This window comes from Salminus brasiliensis, chromosome 16 (genome assembly GCF_030463535.1).
Source record: "Salminus brasiliensis chromosome 16, fSalBra1.hap2, whole genome shotgun sequence".
NCBI lineage: Eukaryota > Metazoa > Chordata > Actinopteri > Characiformes > Bryconidae > Salminus > Salminus brasiliensis.
The window spans coordinates 502983-528162 of NC_132893.1; the positions used below are offsets into that span (position 1 = coordinate 502983).

Below are 25180 nucleotides of genomic sequence, written 5' to 3' on the forward strand. Positions count from 1 at the left end.
CTGTACTTCATCTCATCGATATTCTGACACCTTAGAGCAGAAGTGTTTCACCTACTGTAGTGAACAATATGAGAACAACATTCCGTTCTGAAAGTGTGTGTGTGGTTACAACTGTGTGTGTTGAACGGTGGTCATGAGTGCAGCAGTTTGATGGCTGTGTTTTATCACTCCCATACTGCATTTTCCTTTTACCAATAATATCGTTTGTTTGTTTATTTTTGTTTGTGGTTGTGTGTGCTACTGATCTTATTAATGATCTTCTAAGTGATCAGGATTTGCCAGAAAGGGGTGTGTGTGGTGTGTACTCACTCACTCACTGGGCTGAAGGCCTTTGTAAGTGGCACTGAAGGAAGTAAGTGGCACCTTCTGTTCCGTATGTTAAGCTTTTAGAAGGAAGTGGTGGAAATCTAAAAGGTGGCCAGGACTGGCAGCGACGGCACTTCTGAGATATTTTTGAGTGGTTTTGGCACAATCAGTGAGATGCTGCTGCTCCTGTAATCAGACATATATTTATATTAGTGTGTATTTTTGTGTTGTCTGTACATTAGGACTGTATTATACTGCCATAATCACTCTGAAAGTACCACACTCTCCTCTTCGGTGTGGTGTGTTGGAGTGGTGCTGAGGCTCTTTGGGCATTTGAACCTGTTCTGACTGAAATAAAGTATTAGCAGTTATAAAAGGGGGATACGCACTTGCTTATGCTTTTTGGGCTTATCCTTAAAGCTAGTCTAGGCATGTGGCTTACAATAAGTGGGAGATAGTTTGTTAGCAGTTAGCTTACTAAAAAAAGTGGCTATTGAATTTCACTGTTTGCATCGTTGGCATTTTGACGGAGCTGTTCTGTTAATCTAACGTAGCCTGGTCGACCATAGGGGAGCGCTTTTGAGCAGATGCTGCGAATTTGTTACACATTTGACATTTTCACATTCCGTTCTTCATGTGTTCCTTTTGATTTGTTTGTCTGTTTAAAGTCATAATAAACATGTTTTAAATAGAGTGTGTGTGTGTGTGTGTGTGTGTGTGTGTGTGTGTGTGTGTGTGTGTGTGTGTCTCAGGCAAGCTTTGATATTGTCCATGCTTCACCAGGTCTGACTGTAGGGATCTGGAAGATGCCTTTATTTAAACTCACTCTGCTGGAAAATCAGCAGCTGAGATGCTGAGCTGTTTATTTCCTGAATGTACTTGATGCAGCTGCAGTTATGTGGTTGACCATTAGGGCTGCACGAGATGGACAAAATACCATGGTAACGATAATGCTCCGCCCACAAATGTGTTCTTCCACTACTTCTGCTGTTGCTCGGTTGGACCAGCTTTACAGAATGCTGGTACAAGCCCATCCAACCCTAATGAGAGACTGTAGCTCTGCCTCCTCAGTGTATATCACAATACCTACATTTAGAGCGTTATTAATATTCACCCTAATGAGAGACTGTAGCTCCGCCTCCTCAGTGTATATCACAATACCTACATTTAGAGCGTTATTAATATTCACCCTAATGAGAGACTGTAGCTCCTCCTCCTCAGTGTATATCACAATACCTACATTTAGAGCGTTATTAATATTCACCCTAATGAGAGACTGTAGCTCCGCCTCCTCAGTGTATATCACAATACCTACATTTAGAGCGTTATTAATATTCACCCTAATGAGAGACTGTAGCTCCGCCTCAGCTTTTGTTGTTGTTGTGCTAACATTATCTTAATGGCTAATTTATTGTCGTTAATCTGCCCTGTTTCTGAACAGCTACAAAAGCACAGTCCAGCTCCATTAACTGGGAACTCAGAGTTTGGTACAAAATCTTAAACCAGCGCTGTTCTGAGCTGTTTCTTAATAAGCTTGTCTAATCTCACCACAGTAGCTATGAATGAAAACATTTATGGGCGGAGCCTTTAACATATTACAAAGTGAATGGTGATCATAAACACACTAGCCGGTTTCCATTCAAAAGTTTTACAAATTCTAAAATTTCAGCCGAGAATTCGCCGGGCTGAGCACACAGTGGCCCACCTTATGAGGGCTGAACCACCAGACACCACACACACACACCAGACTGTTCCAAGAGAGTAGTGCAGAGCCGTTTTTACATTAGCATTTACATTCACAGCATTTAGCAGACTCTTCCCCCGAGCGACTTTCAGAAGAGCTTCACTCAGAGAATTACCTCGGCTAGGTTGTATTGACTAGAATTCAAAGCTCCTCTAATCTTAGACTCTACTAAACACAAGTCAATATGGCAACCATAATACTCTTCTCTTCGCCTGAGTACTCCCAGACGAGGAGGGTCTTCAGTCTGGGTTTGAGGACAGTGAGCGTTGGACTCTGCTGTTCAGACACCCAGGGGAAGCTCGTTCCACCACTTCGGTGCAGGACAGTAAAAAGTCTGGACGCTCGTCTTCCGTGGATCTTAAAGGATGGCGGGTCGAGCCGAGCCATACTTGAAGCTGGAAGGGCTCTTGGTGCAGATCGGCTTTTGACCATCGCCATCAAGTACGGAGGGGCTGGCTGGTCCAGTCTTGGCTTTGTAGGCCAGAGTCAGGGTTCTGAATGTGATGCAGGCAGCAGCTACAGGAAGCCAGTGAAGAGAGAACACAGTTTTTCAGACCAGCTTTAGATTCAGAGTTTCAGAATTTCATATTTTCACAGAAACTTGGTGGATGGGAAACCCGCTATTGGTGAATAAGACACCAGTAATTTTCACTTTTGCAATAAATGACCTACAGACACTCAGCTGGAGCTGTGATTAATCAGGTTTTGCACAGTGAACAACTCTGATTGGTTTTAAGGCTCTCTTTGATCTTGCAGCTTCATTTGAAGGGCCGATCTCACAATAATGACAGATGTGCGGAACAGCGTGCAGCCCTGCTGGCCGTCTTCTGCTTTTGGTTAGGCTGTATCTGCATGGCTTCTGTAGGGACGAATGGCTTCAGACGTGATGTGCGATCGCTGCTTTACTTCGGCGTCTGGCTGCTTTGTGTTCTGCAGAAAAGTGTTGGATTCACAGAGCGGAGCTCCACTTTTACTGCATGTGTTTTTGGAGTCACAGAGCGAATGAGGGGCGACGACCTCAGGGGTCTAATGTGCTCACTGTAATATTGTGTATAAATTTGATCTTGGTATTGCCTTGTTTCTCAAAAGTCCTCTGTTTTACCACTGACTGTCCTTTCAGCACACGTCTCTGACCTGATCTGAAATAAAAACCTGTTGACTCAATGAGCAGCTGCTGAAATCCATGAGTGTGATTACACCAGAACTTTCAAACCACCTGCTAACCACCTCCTAATGCTGAGGAGGTCCTCCTTAAGCCAACATAACAGAGCTGAACAATCAAGGCCTGAAGGTGTCCTGCTGTGGTCTCCGGCATCAAGACTAACGTTCGCAGCAAATCCTTTAAGAAGTCCTGTAAGGTGTGAGGTGGACGGGACCTCCATGAGCATCAGCGAGCCTTAGGCTCCCATGACCCTGTCCCTGGGTTACCGGTTGTCCTTCCTTGAAGCACTTTTGGTAGGTACTGACCACTGCATACTGGGAACACCCCACAAGACCTGCCTGATGTTATGGTGGAGATGTTCTGACCTGGTCGTTTATCTAGAACCTCACAGTTTGGTTCTTGTCAAAGTGTCTCACATTTGCTTGTCCATTTTTCATCACCTTCAAGAACTGACTGTTCACTCACGACCTAATATGTAGATCCAGCCCTGGACAGACAGGAGCCGCTGTAGGTGAGATGATCAGTGTTATTGATGATGTACAGCAGGTCATTTGAGTATTATTTGGCTGTAGTTGATCAACCTCGTCACAGCCTAAACCCTAAGCCTGTTCTGTCAGATCGTGTGTGTGAGAGAGAGAGCGAGAGAGAGCGAGTGAGCGAGCGAGCAGAATGTGTTTATAGTGGGTTTTTCGTGCTGGAGAGCCGAAGCTGAGATAATAATATCCCCCAGCATTTGGAGAGTGTGTGTGAGGTCCAGTCTGTGCCAGGTGGGTGCTGTGAGAGTGTTTTTGTGGATGAGCGAGTGCTGGCGTTCTCTCCATCTTCATCACATACACTCCTGCAGCTTCTACACAACTGAAAACACACACACACACACACACACACACACACACACAGCGGAACAGAGACTAAAAAGAGAAAGAATGGGGGAAAAGAGAGAGAGACTCTTTGGCATAACAGTAGAGCTCACTAAATAGAAGAGAGGGAGAGGAGGTGGGAGGGAGGGAGGGAGGGGTGACCCGTCCGTCATGTAGCTCGCCCCCAGCTTTTCTTGTTCTCTTCTGTTTCTCTCTTCACCGACGCCAGCTGTCCTTACTAACCTGGAGGAACTCTGCAGTTCTGATGCTCAGTGTCTGAGATTTAGCCTTCAGCACAATTAGGCCTGAGTGCCTCTGCGCTCTCCATCACTCCCTTCATTTCTCTAAGCTCCGCACAGAGTCGCTCAGGACCCCCCAACCATGAGGGGTCCCACAGCTCAGGGGTTTGACTTTGCATCATAGCAATGATGCACAGGCTACATGAGCACATGGTAATTAGGACCAATCACACAACAAACAACGTGATGATCAGGGGAGGGGTCTCAGAACAAACGAGGTGGTGATTAAGACCAATCACAGTCATGGGGAGGAGTCTCAGAACAAACAAGACAGTGATTAGGACCAATCACAGTCAGAGGGGGTGATTAAGTGATTAAGAGGTTATAGAACAAACAAGGTGGTAATATAATAATGAACAATCGTCGTCAGGGGGAGGAGCTTCAGTGATTTCACTGTGAGTGGATATGTTGGTTTTTGTGACATCACAAACAATAGTTTCAAAAGTGTCCACCACGTCAGACTGGTTTACCACAGTAAGAGCTCTTTAACTGGACGACGAGGTGAGTGACATAGTCGTCCATTCATTTCCGTTCATCTCGCTGAAATACACAGTGCCTCTTTTTTTGCACGGTCCCCTTTTAGAACCACATCATCCACCCAGAAGAGTCTCAGCGATTCCCTTTTTAAACCTAAGCCCTGCTTTTGAGAGGAGCGGTGTACTCCCTGAGTCACTAAGCCTCTTCTGTGACTCTGTGGGGACTCAGTGTTTGAGTGCGTTACATCGTCGGCCCTCGAAAATATTTCCATTAATAACTGATGAACGTTTTATGCTGCACGCTGGAGAGCTGCTCTGTTCCCTCTGTAAAGACGCTCTACTGACGTTCGCTCTCTCATTTTTCATCCTTTGCAAGAAACAGATCAAAATGTGTTTTTTACACTTTACGCTTCTTTGAACCTCATGTTCCACTTTTGTTCTGATTTTAAAGGCCGTGTGCTGAAACTACACCAACATTTAGACTCACAAGTGAATCGTTTTGGTTCTGAGTGACTCAGCAGACTAAGAAGCTGACTCGAGAATCACAAGTTCCAACCCCAGGTCATGCTGCTTCGACATCAGCAGCCGGAGCCCGAGAAAGCACAATAGACCATGCTTTCTCTCGGTGGGTAGATGGAGTGTCAGGAGTGTACTGTAGATGTGATGGTGGGTCAGTCAGGAGCATGCTGTAGATGTGATGGTGGGTCAGTCAGGAGTGTACTGTAGATGTGATGGGGTCAGGAGTGTACTGTAGATGTGATGGTGGGTCAGGAGTGTACTGTAGATGTGATGGTGGGTCAGTCAGGAGTGTACTGTAGATGTGATGGTGGGTCAGGAGTGTACTGTAGATGTGATGGTGGGTCAGGAGTGTACTGTAGATGTGATGGTGGGTCAGTCAGGAGCGTGCAGTAGATGTGATGGTGGGTCAGGAGTGTACTGTAGATGTGATGGTGGGTCAGTCAGGAGTGTACTGTAGATGTGATGGTGGGTCAGTCAGGAGCGTGCAGTAGATGTGATGGTGGGTCAGGAGTGTACTGTAGATGTGATGGTGGGTCAGGAGTGTACTGTAGATGTGATGGTGGGTCAGTCAGGAGTGTACTGTAGATGTGATGGTGGGTCAGTCAGGAGCGTGCTGTAGATGTGATGGTGGGTCAGTCAGGAGTGTGCTGTAGATGTGATGGTGGGTCAGTCAGGAGTGTACTGTAGATGTGATGATGGGTCAGTCAGGAGCGTACTGTAGATGTGATGGGTCAGTCAGGAGCGTACTGTAGATGTGATGGGGTCAGGAGTGTACTGTAGATGTGATGGTGGGTCAGTCAGGAGCGTGCTGTAGATGTGATGGTGGGTCAGTCAGGAGCGTGCTGTAGATGTGATGGTGGGTCAGTCAGGAGTGTGCTGTAGATGTGATGGTGGGTCAGTCAGGAGCGTGCTGTAGATGTGATGGTGGGTCAGTCAGGAGTGTGCTGTAGATGTGATGGTGGGTCAGTCAGGAGCGTGCTGTAGATGTGATGGTGGGTCAGTCAGGAGCGTGCTGTAGATGTGATGGTGGGTCAGTCAGGAGCGTACTGTAGATGTGATGGTGGGTCAGTCAGGAGCGTGCTGTAGATGTGATGGTGGGTCAGTCAGGAGCGTGCTGTAGATGTGATGGTGGGTCAGTCAGGAGCGTACTGTAGATGTGATGGGGTCAGGAGTGTACTGTAGATGTGATGGTGGGTCAGTCAGGAGCGTGCAGTAGATGTGATGGTGGGTCAGGAGTGTACTGTAGATGTGATGGTGGGTCAGTCAGGAGCGTACTGTAGATGTGATGGTGGGTCAGGAGTGGACTGTAGATGTGATGGTAACAGAATCTAGTTGGGTTTGATTGGGCTGAGATCTGCTGTTCTACTTTGTGGTGTAAAATAAATGGACAGTGTTTTCCACAACAGCCTCTTTTCACTGGACATAAGTATTTGGACGCAGATATTCTGATGTGTTTAGGTGGAAAAGCTGGTCTGCTTCAAACAGTATAGAACTAAACTAAATTAATAGAGTTAGAATGTGGGCAGTCTAATGGTTCACATCCTAGCGGCTGGTAAGAACCGGTACTGTTAACTTCACCTATGGGGAAGGTTGTAGTGTTTACACCCGCACTGCTTTTGCTCATGGCTGTATACGGGCTTGTTTGGCTCAGCCACTGGGAGGCTGTGTGGGTTGATTAAAAGCAGCTTGTTTAATTAAATGCTCCTGTGGTATCACCAGGCTGTGACAGGTGCAGACCCAGAGCTATAATTAAACCTCCCAACTCCGCGGCCCCCAGGGGCCACAGGATCAGCCCTGTGGGTGACACCAATATGGACACACACACACAGTCATTAAATTTTGGGAAATTAATACACACACACACACACATTAGGACTGCACGATCAATTGCATTAAACACTCAATTAGTTATTAGTGATGTGGGGTTTATACAGTGGGCCAGTTTTAAAGCTCTGTCCGTCACAAACTGAATTTACTGTCAATTATATTTAAATTCTTTAATAAACACAATTTATTAAATATTTGGTTTCATCTAGAAAGCTATTTTTATATTTGTGTATATTTATTATGGCACGATGTGCAGTGTAAGAACTGTTGACCTTTTGTGTCAATAATGGCTATATGTACACTATATGTCCAAATGTTTGTGGACACCCCTACAGATGTGCAAATGCACACACAGCTTGTCTAGTCCCTGTAGAGAAGAAGTACTGCCAATAGAATAGGACTCTCTGGAGCAGACAAACATCATGAACCCATTGGCTCCATACTGCCTAATGCCAGGCGTGGGCTAGAGGGGTATAAAGCCCCCCAGCATTGAGGAGCTGTGGAGCAGTGGAGGAACTGTGCTCTCTGGAATGATGGTGGAGGAGCTCCATCCAGAACTTTTAGATAGGATGAGTTGAGGAGTTGGGAGAAGATGAGGTGGGATGCTGATCATCATCCAACATCCTGACCTCACTAACGTCGCTCTTGTTGCTGAATGCAGTCAAATCCTCACAGCAATGTTCCTGCTCCAACATATTAGAGTAGAAGCAGTAGCAAGAGCAAACTCTTTTAAAACCCTTGATTTTCAGAAGAAACAGTGAATAAGCTGGTGTCCCAAAACTTTTGTCCACATGGAGTATAACACACACAACACAGGTACACACTCCCAACCAGCCCGTAGTTTAACCCCTAAGGCCCCTGACGGCACAGGACGGACAGAGCGAGAAAGAAATCACAGCTGAGACAGAGTTCTTATACACTTTATACATGATAGTCACCAGTTATAGATATACATATTTATAATACTACAGTACCACAGAATATACACATACAGGTTTCACTATTTTACTGTGAGCTAATCTGCAGCTATGGGGGGTAAAGAGGAGGAAGAGGAGGAGGAGGAGGAGGAGGACATGGCGGACGCTGAGAAGGATTTCCTTTAGCAGGAAAAAAGGCAGCGCTGGGGGAATCATTCATCATTTAAAAATAAAAACTGAGTGTGAAAGTAAAAACTCCTACAGATACAACAACAACGCGCAGGGCTTCCTTTTCCCGCCGGACGTTTTAAAGGCTAGCTGTAGTCGAAGACACGGCTAACGGTTCTGACAATCTGCAAAACACCCCAAAACACCCCCAAACACCCCAAAACACCCCCAAACACCCCAAAACACCCCAAAACACCCTCCTGCTTCGACAGCACGCCGTGTTCAGCCGTGAAATCCCTGTCTGAAAGATCTTGACCAAAAAATGAATGTAGACGGTTCACCCCGTACTGAACGCTGCTGAACAGCTAAGACAAGCTGGTGTGAAGTTAGCTTATTTAGCTTTTAGCACTGGAGCTACAAGGCTAATGTAGCACTAATTTAGTCAGCTAGCTTTTCTGCTTCATTCATGTCCTTAAACCAGCCGTGAAATTTCAACATATTGCCACCCACAGAACTACGAGTTTGAGTTTAAGACGTTTGACGTTCTTCTTGTGTATGATATGCTATTTATGTATGATATTATTAAACCCAGAATTGAGTAATACAGTACAGTAGTAATAAATAAATTAAGCATTGTGTTCTGACGAGTTGTGCTGACATTAATAAAATAGATATTAATAAAACTGGAGGTGGGATATTCAGACAGGCTAAAAGCACCACATCAGTAAATGCTCCCAGCAGAAGTACAGGCAGCATATTCGCTTAGCCTAAATCGCTGTACCAGAGTTAATGTATTAATTCATTTATTTATTTGAATCACTATTTACACTTTTAAGCAAATAATAAGCTCAGCTTGTATAATGTACCTGAGGAAAACAGAATTATAATGATAAGCACTTAAAAAAACATTAAAAGCCGCGGCTCAGCGCATCCTCAGAGCCGCCACGTAGCACGACTCGACAGAACACCTGCCTAGCAAAAACAAGCATTTCTTGTGTTTTGAACATTAATATGCTACTCAGTGATGATATGATCATCACTGAATTTCAACTGCTAGCTATGGCATGAATGCAGCATTAGCAAAGCTAAAAACAACAGCAGCAGCCGGTTGTATTCAGACGTATCTTGGTACTTTAGTCCATGTTCTAGATAACAGTGAGCCACACCATGTCTGAAACCACATAAGCAAGTTTATTAGAGATCAGTGAATGAATCTGAGATCAGTGTGTGGTGATTTAGCTAACTAGCACTGTGCTTTAGCCTTAGCCTCAGCTCCAGTGCTACAACTAAAGAGGCCGACTTCAGACACCGAGCGCGTCCTTTAGGTGGGGTCGGGTGGAAAATGTGGAAATTCAGACTCTTCTCAAGCGTGTAAAATGTCTATAGCAAATTGTGAAAGGCTACGGGACACGTCTCCACACTGACAGTGTTCGAGCGGCGGCCCTAAGTGCCGTTCCTTAGATAATCGCCCTCCTGTTTCCTGAAATCAGCAGCGTGCCCAGTCTGAAGGGTTTGCTAGGCACCAGGCCGCCAGGCGTGTATGGCTATCATCAATACAGGTCTGTAAGAGAGAGTACAACAGTGTTTTTGTGTGTTTTTTGTCTTTATACACAGCTTTAATAGAATACAGTGATGACCACCAGTAACACGTTTATTTTTAATATTTTTTCCTTTTGAAGCTTTCTTCCATCTCGCGTGAAATGTGACATTCCCTTCTGCTTTTCTTCCAGCTCTCCGACAGAGAGTCCCTCCTCACTCATGGCTTATGTAGGTTCATTATTGCTTATGGGGGGGAAAGAAAGCAGAACATGAACACGACATGGTGAGAGAGAGCGAGGGGACAGTAGGGCAGTAGATGGAAAGAGACAGAGCGAGGGACCACTGGACAGGACAGCGGGCTTCAGACTTCAGTGTGATGCGCTCCACCGTCACTACTCCGTCTCTAAACACACTTCAGCCTCCATCTAAGGTGGCTGCAGTGGAGTTCCTGGAGAGTGTTGTCCACACTGGTGCCACTGGTAGGATGGTGCTGATGGTGATATCCGTGGGTCAGAAATATCGTCCTGCTCCGTCGATGGTCACAGTGGTAATGTATGGGGTAAGAACAGCATGGAGAAGGAGCTCAGTACAGACTTGTGTATCCATCTGAATTAACAACGGTGACTTAGCTATCACATATAATAGGACAGACATCATATACACATCCCCGAATGTTACGCACACTCACACACACATACACATATACATATATATATGTGATTTTACTACAGTTTCATTATATATATATATATATATATATATATATATATATATATATATATATATATATATATATCTGTGCCCCGAGACATTAATTAGGGAATAGGGGTTTAAGTCTTTTTCAGAGACGTCACGTACAATGACGACGAATGGAAAGGCGGACAAAATAGTTGTACTTCATAAAGCCTAGCTTAAGTCTAGCTACAGGATCAGTCTGCGCTCCAAAACTGCCTGAGAGCACAAACCAACACCGGCGTTTCTCTTAAAATGTGAAAAAAGTGAGAACTAAAAGAGTGTTTCAATATTTGAATAACACGATAATGCAGCTCTGTGTGCTGCCCTGTGATGGACGGTGATGGACACAACGCTCAGATATGCAGTTAAAGAGGCTGTGATGAGAAGAAAACCAATGGAGAATAGGTTAGAGCGGAGTGTCTAAAGACTGAAGGGTCGGCACTACAGATACATTCCAAAAAGTTCACGCTAAAATCTAATCTTTAATCTTCCTCATGTATAAATGTGTGTGTGTGTGTGTGTGTGTGTGTGTGTGTGTGTGTGTGTGAGTGTGTGTGAGTGAGTGGAGGTCTAGAAACATTCTGGATCTTGATATACATTCTACTCTACCAGATACAACATCTGCCTACTCAACAACCACTGCGCTGAGATCAGGTGCTTCCGACTGGCCTGCTCGGGACGGGCTGTGGTGAGCACTGAAGATGTGTGTGTGTTTATTTATGCTGCCTTCATGTGCCACAGTGTTATCCAGGCTCCGCCCACAAATATGTTCTTCTGTAGAAACTGTTGCTCGTTGGACAAGCTTTACAGAACACAAGGCGCATGTGGAACTATGCTATGTGCCTTTCTTTGGTTTTCCAGTTTGTAAACAAGCTGAATAGGTTTTACTCCTCACCTGTTCTGCAACTCTGCTGTACTAGATAGTAAATGCAGAACTGTAACTGTTAAGCTTGTGTCTAGAACCCATCTAAAAGCCTGGACATGGTGTTGCTTCTTAGCCTTTCACGTTTCTAATGTCCGTTTGTGTTCTTTATGTCTGGACTTCAAAGCCAAATAAAAAACCATTTAAATTGTCCTCACCAGGCTCCACCCACAAGTCATAGACTCTGTTGTGAAGACCACACCTCTTATACTCCAACAGGCTGCATCCAGATACCTAGTTCTGACCCTTATTAGATAAACTTACACTGAGGAGGCGGAGCTACAGTCTCTCATTAGGGTGAATATTAATAACGCTCTATATGTAGGTATTGTGATATACACTGAGGAGGAGGAGCTACAGTCTCTCATTAGGGTTAAGTGGGCTGGTTAAATACCAGCTTTCTATAAAGCTTGTTCAACCAAGCAACAGTAGCTATGGAAGAACACACTTGTGGGTGGAGCCTGGGAAGAACCATTCCTAGTTCTAAAGTCTGGTTTGGGGTGAAGCTTGATAACTACAAAAATATGATGATACGATTCAAACTGTACACCAATGCTAAGGAATTACAAACGTAGCAGTCTACACCAAAACAAGCCAAACACACACACACACACACACACACACACACACACACACGCACACAGATGGCAAAATGAAGCTAAAATAAGCTCTGAACACTGAGGTTAAGGTTCCAGAGGTGATAAGAAAGGGTGGGACAGTTCAGGCCTAACGATACAGACAGGACAGGAACTATACTCTACTCCCTGACCTCAGAGACCCCCCACTAACTCAGTCTGCCTATTAAACGACTGTAGGCTGGGTTTGTGAGGGAACTGGATAGGGGATGGTGGGAGTGAACTTTTGACCATAAAGTGGTCCAGGTGACGTTTCTGCCTAACCTGTACAGTGTGAATATTAATAGATGTGGCAGGCTGGCCGGTATTAGGCATTAGTATAAGGAGGGACACTGAATAAATTCTCTCTTGGCAAGTGACAGCATCTGAAGTCTTGGCAGTGTATCCAGTATTTCTCACTCTGAGACTGCTGTAAGAATATGATTAAACACTGATCAAGTGAAATGATCAGATAATGATCAAAAAAGCATCTTTATCCATTAAGCATAATTCCTTAAATCAAGCATCTCCAGATGATCCAAAAAGATCATTTCACTTGATAAAATCAGTAGAAGTAGAGGTATCTTGAAGTAGGTGGAATACCTTACAGGTTGAATTCTGTAATATTTATAATGTACTATATATTATGATATGATATCTTACGCTTTCATATATTCGTAGAATAAGCACTGTAAGTACTGCAATATTTATAACAGGGTGACTTATTTATAATTTACAGTATATTGTAATCTTATGAATGCTTTTTACACAGTCAAATACTCTTATTATAAATACTGTAATATTTATAGCAGGGTTATTGTATATTGTTTATATAATTTACATTATACTGTAATCTTGTACACACTCTAATATGGTTCTTATTATTACAGCAGTCTTTTATGAGAAGTAATAGATATATTGTCTACATTTAAGATTCTTCTCTTTCCTAAGATGTGTGTGTGTGTGTGTGTGTGTGTGTGTGTGTGTGTATGTGTGTATATTTGCACCCACTGTGTTCTTCAGCTTCTGATGAATGATATGAGTGTGTTCTAGTGTTGGAAGGTGAGCAGTATAATGCAGGTTTAGGGTTTAGACCCTGCTTTCAGCATGTGTAATGCGAGGCATGGCGACCCCGGGCCTGCTGTCTATACAGCGAAGCGGATAGGGCACATTAGGGTAGGGGGTCAGGGGGTAGTGGAATTCTCGGGCCGCCAAAATCCGACGCTTCTTCGTCTCCCGCCTCAGTGCTGCTCCCTCCATCCTTCTCTTTCTCCTCCCCTGCTGGGGGAAGAGGGCAGCCGCCTCCAGCCAACGTCCAGTGGCGGGTTTTGAGAATGACGGGACTCGAGATTTAGGCTGGTTTTGGTGCCTGAGCCCACAGTAGCCCTCTGCTTCCATGCGGGGGCGCCAAACCCAGCCTCCGCCGGCCCCCAGGTCCGGCCTGAAGGTTCTGCTTGGTGGGCTTCGGGCCTCCGGAGGCAGCCGGAAGCAGCCCTTTTCTGTAAAAGGCTTGGGCCCGGTGATGCTCAGGCTGGTTCTGTCCGTAAACGAATCCATGCGGTCTTCGTACGCCAGATCGGCCGGAGCTGAGCACTGCTGCAGGGGCCAGCCGCCACGAGACTTCCCGCCGTTCTCTCCTCCGCCATCTTGACATACCAGCTCGCTTTGAGAGGTCTCCTCTTCCTCCTCCTCCTCTTCTGGCTCCGCCTCCTCTTCCACTAGTTCCTCCTCTGGCTCCTCCCCCTCCTCCTCTGGCTCCTCCGATGGCGGGGGTGCTCGTGGATCCCTGAGGAACACCACGATGACTGTGATGTTGTCACTGGAGCCGGCGTCGCGGGCCGAGGCCACCAGTTTGTGGGCCACCATGGTGGTGTCGCCGCTGTTCTCCTGCAGGTGGTCACTGACCACTCGTGCTGCCTCATCTGGATTCACCGTGTCATAAAAGCCATCGCAGGCCAGGATCAGGTAGTCCTCAGTGCCGTCCAGCGGGAATGTGATGTGGTCAGCATCTCCGCAGATATAAGGTTTGTGCTCTGAGTCTCCTGCACAAACACACAGAGCAGATGGTTTAGGATGAACTCTGATAACCCCAATCTGGAAGCTGTTAAAAATACCCCTCGACCAACCAATGAGAGACTGAAGCTCCGCCTCCTCAGTGTATATCACAATACCTACATTTAGTGTTGAATATTAATAACGCTCTAAATGTAGGTATATAGGCGGAGCTACAGTCTCTCATTAGGGTTGAATGGGATTTGTACCAGTACACAGCAGGTGTGGAAGAACACATTTGTGGGCGTATTTTCCGAAGTGGCCTGAGTGAGCCGGATCGTATTTGTGATTTGGGAAGCAGCCCGGCGATCCAAACCCAGAGCTTTAACAGAATTAGAGGTTAATCTGATTTGGGCCGTCGTTGTATTTTCAGATTGATTATCTACCGGCCATCAGGACGCAGTGACTCATGAGGAACTGGCTTGTAGGCGGCACAGGAGGCAATAAATAAACAAGCACATAAATAAAGATACCCAGAGGCCTGTATGTTTATCAGGTCGTCCTTCTGCCAGAACTGTGGAGTGAGTGAATTCACCAGGACAGAGCTGAGCTCCTCCTGCAGGTGTTTTGTCTCCTCTGTGTTCAGGAGTGTGTGTGCTCTCGTGTGAGAGGACTGCTGAGGAGCCGGTCCAGTCAAGCTGTTTTGAACTGCTGTTGTGGGTAGAAGTGCTTTAGAGAGCTGCACTCAACGCTGGGGTGGAGGGTCCCGGCAGTGGAACCTCAAAAAGAGAGGGACTCCCTACTGAAAGTGTTTTAGTTCAGCCTCTCTCTCTCTGTCTCTCTCTCTATCTCTCTCTCTCTCGGTCTCTCTCTCTGTCTCTCTCTCTCTCTCGGTCTCTCTCTCTGTCTCTCTCTCTCTCTCTCTCAGTTCAGGATGAATCCAGCGCTGATGGAGGGAGTAAATTTGTCTGTTTGGTGTTAAGTTGTGTAACTCTGATGAGAAAGGCAGCCAACATGCTAGAAACACTGTCTGTGACTGTACAGAGGATTGTACTGCGTGATTGAATTGGATTGTGGTTGTGGTTGTGGTGTGAGGTGTGAGGTGTGAGGTGTGTGGTGGAGGTGTGTGGTGTGTGGTGTGAGGTGTGAAGTGTGAGGTGTGAGGTGTGTGGTGGAGGTGTGTGGTGTGTGGTGTGAGGTGTGAGGTGTGTGGTGTGAGGTGTGTAGGGTGCGTGGGTTTACCTATAGCTCTGGAAACGGACAGGCTGCCGTTCACCCGCCACGTCCCGAACCAGATCACACAGCCGCCCAGGGCTTCGATCCGCTGCTTCTCATCCTACACACACACACACACACACACACACACACACACACACACACATTATGAATATATCAAATGCTAAAATGTCACTCAGAGAAACAACTAGAATGGCTGAGCGACCAAAAACTAAAGATAGGGTTTTAGTTTTTTTAAAGTTCTTTAAAGGTTCTTTAGTAAAGTTGGAGAGAACTCATAGAACCCTTAGGAGTACTGTAAAACCTAACTGCACTTCTTACTGAAAATGTGAGAGGCACTCGGCTCAGTGGTGTAAGAGTTTGAGTTGAGGTGAGTTCATTCAGTTGAGTTAGACTGACTGAGTGAACTGAGCTGTTTCAGTGACCCTTAGGGTGTGCTGTATGTTTGGACAGTCAGGCATTGGCTCCTGGCACCATATTATCGCCCTGAAATCGTCTGAAATGCTGGATGGAAAAAAAAGAATCTGACACAGATCGTTCCGGAAACAGTGATGCTGAGTGTGTGTGAGTGTGCCTATGAGTGTGTGTGTGTGAGTGTGTATGAGTGTGCATATAAGTGCATGTGTGTGTGTGTGTGCGTGTGTGAGTGTGTGTGAGTGTGTATGAGTGTGTGTGTGTGAGTGCATGTGTGTGAGTGTGTGAGTGTGTGAGTGTGTGCGTGTGTGAGTGTGTGTGTGAGTGCATGTGTATGTGTGTCTACCTCTCTGTCTGGTTTATGTGGCTTCATCAGCTCCACAGGTTGTCCTTTCTTCACCAGCATGACCTGCGAGTCTCCCAGCCAGGCCACATACAGTGTACGGCCCCGCAGAAAGGTCACGACCCCAGTGGTGCCACAGCGCAGGTTCTGTCCCCGCACACACACACACACACACATACATACACAAACAAACACACACACAAACACACATACACACACACACACACACACACATACATACACACACACACACACAGAAACAACCATCAACTCAAGTCAGTTAAATGAATACATTAATTTGAGACTCCTGCTCTTTTATATTAAGATTTTATAATGACCCAGAACAGAACTATACAGAGAGAGAGAGAGAAAGAGAGAGAGAGAGAGAGAGAGAGAGAGAAAAGGGCGAGAGAAAGGGAAAAACATCAGGAAGACAAAGTAACAAAGAGAAAAGGAAGTAAAATATAGAATTAGGAGAAAAGAGAGAGAGACAGAAAGGGCGAGAGAGTGATAAAGAAAGGGAGAAAGAAAAAAGAGAAAAAGGGCGAGAGAGAATCTAAAAGTGATTTAAGAGAAAGAGAGAGACTGACATCTCGCTTGGCCTTCTGTACGAAGCGCTCGTCAGTCAGTTTAAAGGCGCGGCACAGCGCCTCCCCCGGGTCCTGGCTGAACATCTCCTGTCTCACCAGGTTGACATGCAGGTGATTGGCGGCGTAGGTGGCCGCGTCCACGCCCCCGTGGCCGTCGAACACCGCAAAAAACGCCTGCTCCTCCTGATCCTACACACACACACACACACACTGACAATCAATCTGGAGATACCTTTAAACACACTTATAAAGAGCTATAAACTCGCTAACACACTCACCACCTGCACTTAGCAGCTATTAAAAAGAGTTAGCCTGGGTTAAACCTGCTAGCCAGACCTGAAGTAGCATTAGCTGGAGCTATCACCATGTTAGCCATGTTAGTCAATCAGTCAATAACCCCTAATCAAGTTAGGGGTGACCCCTGTGAAACCCGTGACCCCCTGATGACGACGCTAACACTTTTTGTTGTGCTTCCTATCTGTCTGGACTGTGAATCAGTTCAGACAGGGTTGGTCTGAAAACCCTTTAAATCTACAGGTGTGTTGTGTTTAGGTAAGCCGCTGCAGAACGCTGCACACTGAGCTGCACCTTAATTAAACCATTACACCACCCTCAGACACCTGCACAACTCCACCCTGACCACTTACTACAGCCCTAATGCTTTCACACACAGCAGCAAACCTGAGGCCTCTCCTCTTCAGAAGACCCTGTCCTCTTATTGGAATACTCACTGAATTAAGTGTCATAGTTTTATGAATATGCAAATGAAGTGGGTCTGTGTTCGCTCTCATCAAATGGGCTTTAATTATCGACAGCTTAGGAGTCATTTACTGGCTAACCGGGCCACTGAAACGGGCCAAGCTCCTCACTGCTGAGAGTAATCACTTCATTACGGATCCCTCCCTACCGTTACTGCGGGAGGGAGCGGGCCCTTACTGACTGAATATTCAGGCCCAGTATTTAAGGGCCCTGAACGCCGAGTCTGTTCTTAATTATTCTGTTATTTTATTTCCCCAGTCATACATAAGGGCCCGAACATAAGGGCAGAGCTAAACTGCTGTAGGCTGAATGGGTGGGGCTAAACTGCTGTAGGCTGAATGGGTGGGGCTAAACTGCAGTAGGTTAAATGGGTGGGGCTAAACTGCTGTAAGTTGAATGGGTGGGGCTACACTGCTGTAGGTTGAATGGGTGGGGCTAAACTGCAGTAGGTTAAATGGGTGGGGCTAAACTGCTGTAGGTTGAATGGGCGGGGCTAAACTGCTGTAGGTTGAATGGGTGGGGCATATTTCCATTGGCATCCTTATATCCTATCTGAATTGCAAATTCAGATCAATATCACAATAACACACAATATACTGTGCAGCCCTGATGTGGAGAAAGGACATGTCTAGACTATAGTTTTAATTCTTTGTCTCTCTCTCTCTCTCTCTCTCTCTCTCTCTCTCTCTCTCTCTCTCTCTCTCTCTGAATGTACTGTGGACACTGAGAGTGGTCACTGTTGGGCCTGGGAGGGAGTGCTGCTGCTGTTTAGACAATAACTCCAGTAAAAGCCATTCATTTATCAACAGCCTCCAACTGGGCCTGACGTATAACCTACCACCACTGGGCTCGGAAAAGAACTGGGCCAAAGCTTTATTGATTAAAATACAATGCTATTAAAGGCCAGCGGTCCCTGCAGTCCTGCCCACAGGCTGTGCCTCACACAGAGCAGTAGGTCCAGATAGTAGGAGTGGGCATGACTGTGTTCAGCAGCTTAGCTGTTCCAGCTACCATTATTATAGTAACACTGAAATCCCTACAGGAGGGTTCTGAGTGTAAACACAACATATGACAAAATATATATAATATATGACATATGATAAATACAATATATAACATTATTATCATGTATATTTATGTACAGAATTATATAACATATATAACATATTTCATGTTTTTATGTTTTATATTGGTCTATTCTAACTAGCTGAGGCTTTTCTTGGGTAAATAGCAAAGCACTTTGTAAGTCGCTCTGGATAAGAGCGTCTGCTAAATGCCGTAAATGTAAATGTAAATCTCTGCTGAATGGAGTAAATAAACAGTAGGTATGTTTTAAAATGTGTCTTATTTACACTCACAACATCGCCTCTACATGGAGCTGGAACTGTGGAGCAATTCTGCACAGGATTGTATAATTCAATAATGTGTTATAGACATTTTAGTATTATATATATAAAAAATATATTATATTATATTAAACAACTCTATATGATATATTATTATTTCCTTACACTGGTGCAAACAGAATATAACAAAACGTACATTATAACTTTATAATTGTAATTATGAAATGATGTAATTATAAAATTGTGAAATCACAGACCAGAATTCCTCTAAACTACCCAGGATTCAACTAATAAAGAGTAAAAAAATAAATTCCAGAAATTCCAGAATGTATAAAAACACACACAATAAAGTCCCATAGAGAAAGTGTGTGTGTGTGTGTGTGTTCTACCTGGAGGTTAAAGAGTGTGTTAAAGTCCGGGATGACCACGTGTCTGTCCTCCATCTTTCTCCTCATGTTCTTGATGGCGTGGATGGAGGTCTCGTAGTACGGCTGGGCACGGCGGCGGGTCGGAACCCCCTTCAGCCACAGGCAGCATGTCTCACACAGCTTATTAAACACCAGCCGCGCCAGCTTCACCGCCTCGATCTCTGCACAACACACAACACACAGCTCGCGTCAACACCTGCGTTCTGGGGGTGTACGAAAACACTGAAATATCGAAGTATCGCAATGTTCTGTTCTTCAGTATCGACTCTCAGAAACTCAGTATTGATTATTAGTGAATATTTACACTAGAATACACTAGAGGGCAGTGTTGGGGTCTTCAGGTCCCACTGTTCTGATTGGATAAATAGTCAACTTTTCTTTTACTCAGATTTCATACAGATTATGGTTTTCCAAACATTTGATAAAAAACCCATTACAGCATCGCAATATATTGATTAATATATATTGATTCATATATTTAATTGTAACCCCTGTATCGTAATACGTATCATATCGCTAGGTTCTTGTAAATACACAGTCTTACTTCACACACACTCACAGACATGAGCAACACACAGTATAGCAGATACACTATGACCCGAGGGTCGTGGGTTCGAATCCCGGGTCATGCTGTTTTGCCATCAGCAGCCGGAGTCAGTGAGAGCACAATAGGCCTTGCTCTCTCTGGGTGGGTAGATGTCTCTCTCTCTCTCTCTCTCTCTCTCTCTCTCTCTCTCTCTCCTCACATCACTTCAGTGTGATGCTGGCCGGCACTGGTGTCTGCTGGCTGAAGTATCAGAGCTGGGTACCTGGCGCTGGTGCATCAGTGATAGTTGGAGGAGGTGGTGGCTGGTTGTGTGTGTGTCAGTTCTCACCCTCCCAGGGACGGGACCATTACATGTGATGAGGGAGAGGACTGTTGGGTTGTTGGGTAATTGGCTAACTAAAACTAAGAAGGAAAATTGGGTAAAACACACACACACACACACACACACACTGTTCATTTGGCATCAGAGTTCAGAGTAGCAGGTCTGTTCACACATTGTATTGGCACCTAAGGGTGTGTGTGTGTGTGTGTTTAGAGCTGATAAAAGTGTGGGAATTGAGGACAATGGGCAAAGGAGGACAGGACTGCTGCAGTCTCCTGAGGCTGTAACTGACATCCTGTCTTCTCTTCTTCTGCTCTGTGCATCTCTCTCATCTCCTTAGAGACCGAAGTCCTCCACACACACACACACACACACACACACACACACACACACACACACACACCTGTGGCCTCTACCATAGCCTGCAGTCTATCAGCCCTATTAAAAACACATGATCTCACGCTTACACATCCTCACCCACAACCTTATATTGCTTATATATATATATACACACACACACACACCACACAATCTGGACAAAAGTATTGGGACACCTGCTCATTCATTGTTTCTTCTAAATCAAGAGTATTAAAAGAGCTGATCCTGCTTCTGTTGGAGTAACTGTCTCTACTGTCCAGAGAAGAAGACTTTCTACTAGATTTTGGAGGTGGAGCATTGCTGTGAGGATTTGATTGCATTCAGCGACAAGAGCGTTAGTGAGGTCAGGATGTTGGATGATGATCACCACCCCACCTCACCCCTCATTCTTAGTTCTGGTGTGTGTGTGTGTGTGATTTTTAGTGTTTATCAGTCAGTGTGTTCCTTCTTTACAGCCCCCCCTCCCACCACCACCCGCCCCACCCGTCTCTGTGGGCAGAATCTAAATTTAATCAGTCATCTCAGGGCTGCGCGGGTGCACAGTGTGTGTGTGTGTGCTCCTTTGCCCTGAGCCAGACGTCTGTCTGCCCTCCTCCACCCATCCATCTTCCACTCCTCCATCTCTCTAACTCTTCAGTTCTCCACCCCTCTATCCAACTCCACCCCCTCATCCCTCCTCCTCTCCGTCCCTCTGTCTGTCCAACTCTACAAAAGTAAGAGAGCAGAGTCATGCGGGTTCTTTAATGTGTGAGCAGAAGAAGCGAGCAGCTGAGGTTAAACATGGCCTAGCTGTGTGTTACATGCGGGTATGTGGTCCACTGAGGGGGGTGTCAGTGCATTGGTTTATACTGTAATCTACACAACCGGGCCGAGCTCTCTCTCCCAGCGCAAACACAAATGGTCTTGAAGCAGCCGAGAGCCGCAAGCACAGAGAGCAAGGCAGAGACAGCTGAATCCGAGGGGACATGGCATTACACACTCAGACATAACAAGCGCCGAGATCATGGAAAATCCAGCCAAAGAGATTCCGAACAGTCCACACACACACATTTACATCCAGTCGCCTACGGCAGTTTAGCCCCACCCACTTTTAGAAACAGTGAGTGTTTGTCAACATCACAAACCAGAAAAACACCCTCAAATAAACGATCGTGACGTTCTGGGTCCATGACCCTTTAATCACGCAGTCACCTGTAACACCTGAGAACCTGGAGCCTGAGCCAGATGTTCCCTCTCTCTCCTCTAATTCGTGTGAGAGCCTGTCTGGAGCATTCGCAATCGTTCCCTCTTCCAATTCCTTTGCCATTTCTATTCGAATATAGAAAGTTAAGAAAGCAATTCAGGCCAGCGTTAAGTTAGTAAGTGACCTGAATTCACAGTCGAATAGGAGAGACTTTCAATTGTGCAGGATGCCCTACATTCACCGCTAACGCTGGGCTGATCTCCGCATGTCTGATCTCAGAACTTCAGGACTTTGCCTGTTTGAGCCTTTCTAAGACTCAAAATCACCACCATCATCATCATCTTCATCTTCATCATCGTTGTCTGTCAGAGAACTGGGTTAAGAGAAGCTTCATCAGGCAGCTCTTCCAACAGCGACGCTCTCAAACACACTCAGAATTCAACATCTGTCTATCTGTCTGTCAATCTCTCTGTCTGACTATTTTATTATCTGGCTGTCTCTCTGTATTTATACCGATCTCTCTGGTTGTCTACCTGTCTGTCTGTCTTTATCAATCTATCTATCTGTCTGTCTACCTGTCTATTGACCTATTTCTTTCCTTCTGTCCATCTGTCTCTGTCTCTCTGTGTACCTGTCTCCCTCTCTGTCTTCCTGCCTGTCTATCTATCTATCAATCTATCTGTCTCTCTATCTTTCTGTCCCTGTCTCTCTCCCTATCTATCTATCTATCTATCTATCTATCTGTCTATCTGTCTGTCAGTCTATCTATCTATCTATCTATCTATCTATCTATCTATCTATCTATCTGTCTGTCTGTCTGTCTGTCTGTCTACCTGTCTATTGACCTACTTCTTTCTTTCTGTCCATCTGTCTCTGTCTCTCTGTGTACCTGTCTCCCTATCTGTCTTCCTGTCTGTCTATCTATCTATCTGTCTCTCTATCTTTCTGTCCATCTGTCTTTGTCTCTCTGTGTACCTGTCTCCCTATCTGTCTAGGTATCTATCTATCTATCTATCTGTCTGTCTATCTATCTATCTATCTATCTATCTATCTGTCTGTCTGTCTGTCTGTCTATCTATCTATCTATCTGTCTGTCTGTCTGTCTGTCTATCTAGTCTCTCTGTCTACCTGTCTCTCTATCTGTCTGTCTGTCTGTGTGTTTACCTGTCTTTCTTTTTTCTCTGAAGAGTGGGGGTGAGCTGTTTTACAGCAGGGTCTTGTAACTCCCCTTTCAGTCCTCTTTGCTCTCCAGCTCATTGGCTCATTTCTATTCTGCTTGTTTACCCGCTCCCAGCTTTCCTGCAGCAGGTGTTCACTGTTAGTTACTGTTCAGTCTGAGCCTCAGCTTTAATAAAGCATATATATACGGACCATCCGGACCCCCACACCTGGACACCTGGGTAAAAAGTGAGTTATCGAGGGAGGAGTGGCATAATTTACTCACGAGGAAGCGTTTCTGTGCCGTCCTCCACGTTTTTGTTGAGGTGATAGACGGAGAGATCGCTCTGCAGGATGCTGTCGGCTGTGCCTCGAGCCAAAGCTGCGGCCAGCGTGAACGGGCAGTTACTGTAACAGAGACAGACCGAAACAGAGAGGGTTAAATGTCTGTAGAGCAGGACAGGAAACAGTCTGAGGAGAGACAGGTCAAACGTTAGGGAGGCACTGAGGAAGTCGCTGTCAGTCTACGCTACGAATGGGAACATGCTGGCTAGAACCAACAGTAAACAGTACCTGATGTACAGTGTAAATACGGCACATCCTCTACAGAGATACTATTAACATATCCTCTGATCTCTTTACTCCTAAATTCAGTAAATAAACAGAAATTATGTTTAATTTGTTCGTTTAATAATTTAGAAGTTTTTGCATCATGTCTTTTGAACAAACATTTGCATGTATTTGCTAAATATGGAATATTCTAATTAGTTTATATATATTAAAATGTTCAAAGAAAATGTAAAAGCATGTTTTAGAGGGCTTGACGTAATCTATTTCTTATTATAATATATCAAAATATATTCCAATATATATGAAACTGTGCATATTAATGAGATATGACCATGAAAACATCATGCAGTTGTCATCTAGTTTCTTTACTGTAAAATACAGAGTAAAGGTAATATTCCTGCCGATTGTGTAACATATTGAACATACTACATCTGAAGCAGGTAAACTCACAGCAGAGCACGTTCTAGACTTCAGAGTGCTGAAGGTTCTACAGTGCTGCTGCTGCTGGTGATGTTTAGCTAAGCTTCCAGTCCAGCGCTCCGCTTTGATAAGTGCGAGGTACTCGTGGTCTGCTGAAAATAGCTACGATTACAGTACATATTATGAAATCACGGCCTGACACTCCACTTTCAGCTTCATCAGGAGCTTCACACGGTTACATAAGAGCTGATAGCCAGGTTGGCAACCAGTGTTTCCGTGGTGCAGACGGGGGAACCCTGCACCATATATCCCATTTCCAACCTCAAGATGTACAGACGCTGTTTCTGTTACTGTACCATTAAGACTGATACATGCAAATGAGCTCTGTTCTAATTAGCTGTGCCTTATCCAAAAAGCAGTTAAGACTCTCAAGATGGCATAAGTGGATACTGAATCATTCATAATAGATACAGAATGATTCATACTGGATACTGATAATTTATTCAACTAAATTATTCATCATTTAATTTATTGTAATTTAACAGATTATTTATAGTAGGTACTGCATAATTCATAGTGCATACTGATCAATATCAATAGTAGATAGTATGTGATTTAAAATAGATACTAAATAATTCATAGTGGATACTGAATAATTTTCTTGTGGATACTAAATAATTCATAGTGGATACTGAATAATTTTCTTGTGGATACTAAATAATTCATAGTGGATACTGAATAATTCCTGGTGGATACTAAATAATTCCTAGTGGATGCTGAATAATGTTCTTGTGGATACTAAATAATTCATAGTGGATACTGAATAATTCCTGGTGGATACTAAATAATTCCTAGTGGATGCTGAATAATGTTCTTGTGGATACTAAATAATTCATAGTGGATACTGAATAATTCCTGGTGGATACTAAATAATTCCTAGTGGATACTGAATAATTTTCTTGTGGATACTAAATAATTCATAGTGGATACTGAATAATCCCTAATGGATACTAAATAATTCATAGCGGATACTGAATAATTCCTAATGGATACTAAATAATTCCTAGTCGATACTGAATAATTTTCTTGTGGATACTAAATAATTCATAGTGGATACTGAATAATTCCTGGTGGATACTAAATAATTCATAGTGGATGCTGAATAATTCATAGTGGATACTGAGTATATATAGCCACAGCTACTGAAAACTACAGATGTCGGTCCTAAAGGCACAGTGTGTTAAACTGTAAGGGATGATGCGAGGTTAGAAAATGATCATAGAAGCATTCATGAGATACAGATATAATCAATAGACCCAAAAAACAACACACAACTCTTTAAAGTTCAGGTCTGACCGTAAACCTAAAAACCAAAGTAAGGAATGACCAATCGCCACTCCACACCACCA

At 44.6% G+C, this 25180-nt stretch overlaps 1 protein-coding gene across 1 annotated transcript in view; it reads right to left on the reverse strand.

Annotated features, from left to right (window-relative positions):
- Positions 1-9859: 9859 nt before the first annotated feature.
- Positions 9860-25180, reverse strand: part of ppm1e (protein phosphatase, Mg2+/Mn2+ dependent, 1E) — a 41062-nt gene continuing 25741 nt past the window's right edge. The window contains exons 2-7 of the mRNA XM_072659640.1: positions 23068-23189; positions 19155-19354; positions 16661-16849; positions 16074-16217; positions 15320-15413; positions 9860-14127 (exon numbers count right to left, since the gene is read on the reverse strand). Of these exons, the coding sequence (XP_072515741.1) occupies positions 13175-14127; positions 15320-15413; positions 16074-16217; positions 16661-16849; positions 19155-19354; positions 23068-23189 (1702 nt within the window). The 3' untranslated portion in view covers positions 9860-13174. The remainder of the gene's footprint in view (positions 14128-15319; positions 15414-16073; positions 16218-16660; positions 16850-19154; positions 19355-23067; positions 23190-25180) is intronic.